Below are 7,837 nucleotides of genomic sequence, written 5' to 3' on the forward strand. Positions count from 1 at the left end.
ATGACTAAAGCATGAAAGTTCCAGCATATAATCTACATACCTAATGGTTTTATTTCAGACATGGAGGCAATAGGAGAGAGCGAGCCCTTAATTATTTGGTGAGACTTGAGAGCTGACCAGCAGAGCAGAGGAGCCTTACTCTTCCTCACATTTGGCATCCTGCTGAGGAAGCTATAGTTGAACCCATCCCTGAAGGGAATCAGCCATGTGGTGGTGGATGAGGTTCACGAGAGGGACATTATTAACACAGACTTGCTGCTGGCTCTACTGCGTTTGAGTTTAAAGGAGAACCCTGACCTACGAGTGGTGCTTATGAGCGCTACTGGGGACAAGCAGAGGCTGTCCCAGTACTTTGGGGTCTGCCAAATTGTTAAAGTGCCTCAATTCATACACCCAGTGAGGGACAGATACCTGGAGGAAGTGCTGAGAGAGATGGGACGCCCAAGTCCAAAAGAGAGTGGAGACAGACAAGCAGGTGAGACTGTAATGTATTCCCACTTTAGTATGTTTGGTGTGCAAGTTTCTTTTCTCTTGTCGTGTGTCTCATGAATTTGTATTTTATCTTGTTCAAGGGAGGAAGAGAGGATGTTACACCAGATGTAGATTTAGTAGCTGATGTTATCGAGCACATTGACAGACGTGGTGAGCCAGGTAACTAACCAACCTTTTTTGCTTTTATAGCGGCCTTTAAGATGATGGCTCTGAATCACATTTGTCAAAAATGCTCTCCCCTCATGCTTCAGGTGCAGTGTTGTGTTTCCTCCCTGGATGGCAGGACATCAGGGCTGTTCAAGAGAAACTGGAGGAGAGGCACCACTTTTCCTCAGGCTCACAGATGATCTTGCCATGTAAGAGAGTACAGACAGATTTACAAAGACTGGTCTTTTGTCCTCCAAGTATAGAGAAAGGATTTCTAATGTATTTTCCCCTTTTCTTTTAGTGCACTCTAGTTTATCAGTAGCAGACCAGCAGGCAGTGTTCCAGCGCCCCCAAGTGGGCCAGAGGAAGATTGTCCTCACCACTAACATTGCTGAGACCTCCATCACCATAGATGACATCGTCCATGTGGTGGATGCAGGAACTCACAAAGAGCAGAATTATGACCCACGGACTAAGGTTAGTTTCAAAGTATCAGTTTCATAGTAAACAATTTCAGATCTGCAAAAAACTAAGCTTGTGATTTGTTGTATTTTCTGAGAATAATTCAAGTTGATTTCATTTTGGTTTTCAGGTCTCCTGTCTGGACACAGTTTGGATATCTCATTCTAATGTCATTCAGAGAAAAGGGAGAGCAGGGCGATGTCAGCCAGGACAATCCTACCACCTGTTCCCACGAAAGCAGCTGGAATCCATGACTCCCTTCCCTATCCCTGAGATCCTGCACACCCCACTGTAGAGTTCAGTGGTACAAGCCAAAATCCACAGTCCTAACTGCAAGGTACTGAATGACAGCAATGGCTTTTTGTATTTTTTTTTATCTGTTATTTTGCTGTATATTTCTTATCCCAAGTGTTGGACTGTCCAGAGCAAGAAGCTGTGAGAGATGTTGTCCAAAATCCTGTCTGAAAGTATATTTCCTTCATCGACATTTTGTGATTTTATTTTGTTTTAGTCAGTGGACGACATTTAAGATCAGCACTGATTGGACCTCCACATTAAAAGTGGCACATTTTTTTCAAGTCCTTAACATCTCTTTTCACATCCATTGAATAAATATTCTGATTCAAGAGTTATTTCTGTTGTTTGACTTACAACAACTTGTACAGCAATGATTTTAGGCTACTCAGCCCTTCATGCTGACTTAAAAAAAGAATTGACTCAGGTCTGTCTGCTGTGTTTGCGTAAAATGCTTTCAGAACTGTGCATTTAAAAAAATATATTTAGCTCAAAACTGTAACTACAAAATATTATGTAAACGTGCTCCTCCGAAGCATAAATATTATCACCCTCTTAGATTCCCAGACTTGCAGTGAGTCATCATTTCTTCATGAAGAAACTCTCTGTCCTTTCTCTCATGTCCCAGTGAACAGAAACAGAGTAGAAGTATCATTTCCTGGATGCTCTCTGGTGCGCTGTGAGTTGAGACGTTGGAGCTGCTGCAATCACCAACTCTTGTTAAGATGGAAAGCTCTTTCTACATGTGTATGTTGGATCTGCTAGTTTGTATGTTATTGTTTTTTAAAGACCATTTGAGTACCTGACTCAATATTCTGCCTAACTAATCAGGGCTCTTGAAGAGCAAAAATCCATAGTGGACTGTTGTCTGCTACTGTTATTGTTGAGGTAAATGATGAACTCTCATGTAGAGTGAGGAAATCCATTGGTTTGGATTTTGGACTGTGGTTTATTATTTATGGTGATTTGCTTTCTGAAAAGCAGAAGTTCATCCATCCATTATCTGTAACTGTTTATCCTATTCAGGGTCACGGGGGGGTGGAGCCGATCCCAGCTGACATTAGGCATATTTATTGCAATAAATATTCACTTGCCACCATGAGGAAAATAGTCACATCCTTTTTTTTATTATTTCAACGAAATATTGAACTGCAGATAGATGGAAGTGCGAAAAGAAACTCTGTTTTTCTTAGTATCCTTGTTTAAGAAAAATCCTTCATGAACTGGGTTTGAAAGCTGGTCAGACGCCTCAGTAATTCTTCCATTGTGTCCTCGGGGGTCATAATGCAAAATCTGCAGAAAGAAAGGAGGGTTAAAGGTAAAATGTTCAACTTATCGTTATTAAACCGTGTTTGTTTTAACTAGAAAAAAATGCTTTTTGCATAATAAAGCCTGTATTCAGAATAATAATGCTTGGTTTAAATTATGTATTGTACCTGATGTGGTGCGTGCCCTCCTTTTGTCCGTACTGACTACCAGGACTGACAAACACACCGGCCTCCTCCAGTAGTCTGATACAGTAGAAAACATCTGGATGCATTCCCATTTCCTAAAATAAACAAAAACCTATCCGTGAATGTTAAATATTTTATGACTGATACAGTAGATATGTGACAAATTTGTTTTAATGATGATATTGCTCTGATTTTGCAGTGAATACTTGGTTCTATGAGATAGTATTGTAACCTTGGCTTTCTGAATGGCTTTAGGTGGAAGATGCAGTCTGGGGAACGCAAATGCTCCTCCTTCCACTGGCTGGCTGCAGAAACCCGGCAGACTGTTTACTACCTCAAAGACTCTCTTTACATTCTTAACCAGCGTGGTTCTGATGTGTTGTGTCTCCTGCAGAAGTTAAAGGCAAGAACAAAAACAATATCAGAGTAAATACCACTTTTAAATTGCTTAAGAAAAGCATTCTAGTAGACATCCTGCAAAATAGGAATCTGAACTGCATATCTTTGGTCTCACCACACAATAAAGGGGGTATGAGGGATGTCCTGGTTGTGGAGGGTTCATCATCAGATCCAGGGCAAACTGACCCAACACAGGTGCACAGGAGTCCTTTGAGAACAGTTTGTAGATGTATTTCATAACAGCAGGGTCCAGATTTACCAGCTCCACATACCCACCACGCAGACCACACCTGGAGGGAGAGAGAAGAGTCCAGTTAGTAGCCGTTTTGGAGCTTTCGGTCAAATCATACGATCTTCCACAGCAGCCGGAGATTGCCCAGCTGTGATGGAATTGCAGATGTTCAAATTTCCATTTTTCAAAGCACTTTTAGGACTTCTTGTCTCGTCGATCTTGTGGTGAGATTGTTTTGCCAACTGAGAACGTACTCTCCCAGGATGCCTTTGGATGCTGAGTGGAAGGACGCCAGCTCCACTGTGTCTGAAAAAGGAGGACCCATCTCAGACAGAACCCTCTTGTAAGAGACAAATTTATTCTTTTCCCCATAAACACAGTCCTGATAGACCTGTGGAGGAGACAAACAGAAAATCCAAATGTTTATTTACACATATTTGTTCATATTTTTGATTTTCTCTGGTTAAATGACAATGCTTGAAAACATCCACCTCATCAGCCAGAAGGAAGAGCCTCTTCTCTGAAACAAACCGGATCACCTCTTGCATTGATTTTCTGCTTTGAACATGACCTACAGGCAACATGGCATGAAAACAACCATGTGATACATATTTGAAACACAAATATATACTTAGATGATGTCCATTCTGGTGAGCTTTTACTACCTGTGGGATTTCCAGGGTTGATGACATACAGAGCTACAGGGTTGCAGACTCCCTTTGCAGATTCCAGTGCTCGATGCAGCTCCTCCACCTGCAGCTCCCAGCCCTGCTCCTCATTGAGGTCGTAGGGAACGATAGCTGCTCCCAGTTCCATTATGGACAAAGTGGAAATGGAGTAGCATGGCGATGGAGTCAGCACACCTGTTCTGGGTGAAGCTTTCCTGTTCACCAAGACGTTGAGAATGTTCTAATAAGCACAGGAAAAGATTGTGTTAACTAGAAGATGATAATAATCTACAGGAGGAAGAGACACATCATATACTATTACTGTAAGTCAGTAATAGTAATTGTTACCGTGAGTGCCCACTGTGAGCCAGGGCTTATGTATATGTTTTCTGGGTAAGATGGAGCTCCACCATCTCGTCTCGTTATGAATTCAGAGACTCTCTGGACTATTTCTGGCATACCCGCTGTAGCAGTATAAGAACCTGAGGAATTGGAAATGGAATTTAATTTGTGGTGCTCAAGAGATTGAAATATCACACTTAAAACAATTAGCATGGCAGTACACTCTGAGTTTTGTGTATGCAGTGAGGACATCATACAAAATTCAATTCTCCTTTATTCTGGGATGACGGCAGAAATCTTGGAGACACATATCTCAAAACATAGACAAATCAAACAAAAACTATCTGCTTGGTGAGATATCAGTATAAGTCAGTAGAAAAGTAGGAATTATTTTGTAATTTGAGCGATTTGACTCTTTAACATTTCCATTGTAATATCACATACACAGCCCTTACCTACACTCCCTCCGGCACATCCCTTAAGCAGCATCTGAGCCCTCTGTCTGGCGTCCACTGGCAGTTTGTCACTGTCCACCAGCTGAGGGTAAAGACATGCTGCAAAAACCTGCAAAATATGAAGTCATAGAATACGACAGAGAGTTTAGCCAAAAGAAGATGCATTAACTTGCACATGCAGTTTTAATACAGTTTGCAGATGAGTAGTGTTTGAGGGTCACAGATTACCTGTCGGACAAATGATAGAGGCTTCACACCTGCCATGTGTGGGTCTCCCCAGAAGACATCTATCACCTCTTTGTATGGCTTTCTCACTCCCTGTGTGGACCAGTGAATTTAAAGCACAAACAGGTCAGAAAACTGAATCATTATTGCAAATATGTCAATAGCTTTTTTTTCTTTACCTGTTTGAGCTCTTCCTTGATCTGGCTTGCTCGTCTGACCAGGCTTGTACACTCTAACTGCTTCATGTTCCTCACATTTGGTCTCATCTTCTTCAGGACAGACATCTCTGTAATTCCTCTTCACTTCTTCCAGACCAGCGGCTGTGTCTCACTGAACTGTCTCTCTCAACTTGCTGCCACATTAATGATTTGCTTGTAGGTAGGAGTTTTGGTTAAAGATGTACATGGAAGATCTACGGCCATAAGTGACTTATTAACAGTGTAGTTCAGTGACAAACTGCTATGGGGCAGATAACTGATTCATGACTCATTTTATGACTAAAGCATGAAAGTTCCAGCATATAATCTACATACCTAATGGTTTTATTTCAGACATGGAGGCAATGGGAGAGAGCGAGCCCTTAATTATTTGGTGAGACTTGAGAGCTGACCAGCAGAGCAGAGGAGCCTTACTCTTCCTCACATTTGGCATCCTGCTGAGGAAGCTATAGTTGAACCCATCCCTGAAGGGAATCAGCCATGTGGTGGTGGATGAGGTTCACGAGAGGGACATTATTAACACAGACTTGCTGCTGGCTCTACTGCGTTTGAGCTTAAAGGAGAACCCTGACCTACGAGTGGTGCTTATGAGCGCTACTGGGGACAAGCAGAGGCTGTCCCAGTACTTTGGGGTCTGCCAAATTGTTAAAGTGCCTCAATTCATACACCCAGTGAGGGACAGATACCTGGAGGAAGTGCTGAGAGAGATGGGACGCCCAAGTCCAAAAGAGAGTGGAGACAGACAAGCAGGTGAGACTGTAATGTATTCCCACTTTAGTATGTTTGGTGTGCAAGTTTCTTTTCTCTTGTCGTGTGTCTCATGAATTTGTATTTTATCTTGTTCAAGGGAGGAAGAGAGGATGTTACACCAGATGTAGATTTAGTAGCTGATGTTATCGAGCACATTGACAGACGTGGTGAGCCAGGTAACTAACCAACCTTTTTTGCTTTTATAGCGGCCTTTAAGATGATGGCTCTGAATCACATTTGTCAAAAATGCTCTCCCCTCATGCTTCAGGTGCAGTGTTGTGTTTCCTCCCTGGATGGCAGGACATCAGGGCTGTTCAAGAGAAACTGGAGGAGAGGCACCACTTTTCCTCAGGCTCACAGATGATCTTGCCATGTAAGAGAGTACAGACAGATTTACAAAGACTGGTCTTTTGTCCTCCAAGTATAGAGAAAGGATTTCTAATGTATTTTCCCCTTTTCTTTTAGTGCACTCTAGTTTATCAGTAGCAGACCAGCAGGCAGTGTTCCAGCGCCCCCAAGTGGGCCAGAGGAAGATTGTCCTCACCACTAACATTGCTGAGACCTCCATCACCATAGATGACATCGTCCATGTGGTGGATGCAGGAACTCACAAAGAGCAGAATTATGACCCACGGACTAAGGTTAGTTTCAAAGTATCAGTTTCATAGTAAACAATTTCAGATCTGCAAAAAACTAAGCTTGTGATTTGTTGTATTTTCTGAGAATAATTCAGTTGGTTTCATTTTGGTTTTCAGGTCTCTTGCCTGGACACAGTTTGGATATCTCATTCTAATGTCATTCAGAGAAAAGGGAGAGCAGGGTGATATCAGCCAGGACAATCCTACCACCTGTTCCCATGAAAGCAGCTGGAATCCATGACTCCCTTCCCTATCCCTGAGATCCTGCACACCCCACTGTAGAGTTCAGTGGTACAAGCCAAAATCCACAGTCCTAACTGCAAGGTACTGAATGACAGCAATGGCTTTTTGTATTTTTTTTTATCTGTTATTTTGCTGTATATTTCTTATCCCAAGTGTTGGACTGTCCAGAGCAAGAAGCTGTGAGAGATGTCCAAAATCCTGTCTGAAAGTATATTTCCTTCATCGACATTTTGTGATTTTATTTTGTTTATTTAGTCAGTGGACGACATTTAAGATCAGCACTGATTGGACCTCCACATTAAAAGTGGCACATTTTTTTCAAGTCCTTAACATCTCTTTTCACATCCATTGAATAAATATTCTGATTCAAGAGTTATTTCTGTTGTTTGACTTACAACAACTTGTACAGCAATGATTTTAGGCTACTCAGCCCTTCATGCTGACTTAAAAAAAGAATTGACTCAGGTCTGTCTGCTGTGTTTGCGTAAAATGCTTTCAGAACTGTGCATTTAAAAAAATATATTTAGCTCAAAACTGTAACTACAAAATATTATGTAAACGTGCTCCTCCGAAGCATAAATATTATCACCCTCTTAGATTCCCAGACTTGCAGTGAGTCATCATTTCTTCATGAAGAAACTCTCTGTCCTTTCTCTCATGTCCCAGTGAACAGAAACAGAGTAGAAGTATCATTTCCTGGATGCTCTCTGGTGCGCTGTGAGTTGAGACGTTGGAGCTGCTGCAATCACCAACTCTTGTTAAGATGGAAAGCTCTTTCTACATGTGTATGTTGGATCTGCTAGTTTGTATGTTATTGT

At 41.8% G+C, this 7,837-nt stretch overlaps 2 protein-coding genes and 1 pseudogene across 3 annotated transcripts; 2 read left to right on the top strand and 1 right to left on the bottom strand.

Moving 5' to 3' along the window:
• Positions 1-57: 57 nt before the first annotated feature.
• LOC141777316 (ATP-dependent RNA helicase DHX30-like) lies at positions 58-1,455 on the top strand. Of its 2 annotated transcripts, none has more exons than XM_074651456.1 (5): positions 58-475; positions 573-651; positions 744-848; positions 941-1,116; positions 1,232-1,455. In XM_074651456.1, exons 3-5 carry the CDS (start codon positions 836-838, stop codon positions 1,394-1,396), a joined length of 354 nt encoding a protein of 117 aa, XP_074507557.1. In that variant the 5' UTR covers positions 58-475; positions 573-651; positions 744-835; the 3' UTR covers positions 1,397-1,455. The 2 variants fall into 2 exon arrangements, with proteins under 2 accessions (XP_074507557.1, XP_074507558.1); XM_074651457.1 differs by having other exon boundaries at positions 337-475; positions 573-642.
• Positions 1,456-2,570: 1,115 nt separating this feature from the next.
• LOC141777319 (alanine aminotransferase 2-like) lies at positions 2,571-5,498 on the bottom strand. Its single transcript, XM_074651459.1, has 11 exons — positions 5,350-5,498; positions 5,174-5,263; positions 4,946-5,054; positions 4,497-4,630; positions 4,146-4,389; positions 3,972-4,051; positions 3,735-3,871; positions 3,364-3,538; positions 3,082-3,237; positions 2,832-2,944; positions 2,571-2,688 (listed from the first exon to the last, which is right to left on the bottom strand). Exons 1-11 carry the CDS (start codon positions 5,452-5,454, stop codon positions 2,598-2,600), a joined length of 1,434 nt encoding a protein of 477 aa, XP_074507560.1. The 5' UTR covers positions 5,455-5,498; the 3' UTR covers positions 2,571-2,597.
• A 477-nt stretch (positions 5,499-5,975) lies between these two features.
• On the top strand, positions 5,976-7,202 carry LOC141777098 (ATP-dependent RNA helicase DHX30-like; annotated as a pseudogene).
• Positions 7,203-7,837: the final 635 nt, after the last annotated feature.

This window comes from Sebastes fasciatus, chromosome 11, assembly GCF_043250625.1.
Source record: "Sebastes fasciatus isolate fSebFas1 chromosome 11, fSebFas1.pri, whole genome shotgun sequence".
Taxonomy (NCBI): domain Eukaryota; kingdom Metazoa; phylum Chordata; class Actinopteri; order Perciformes; family Sebastidae; genus Sebastes; species Sebastes fasciatus.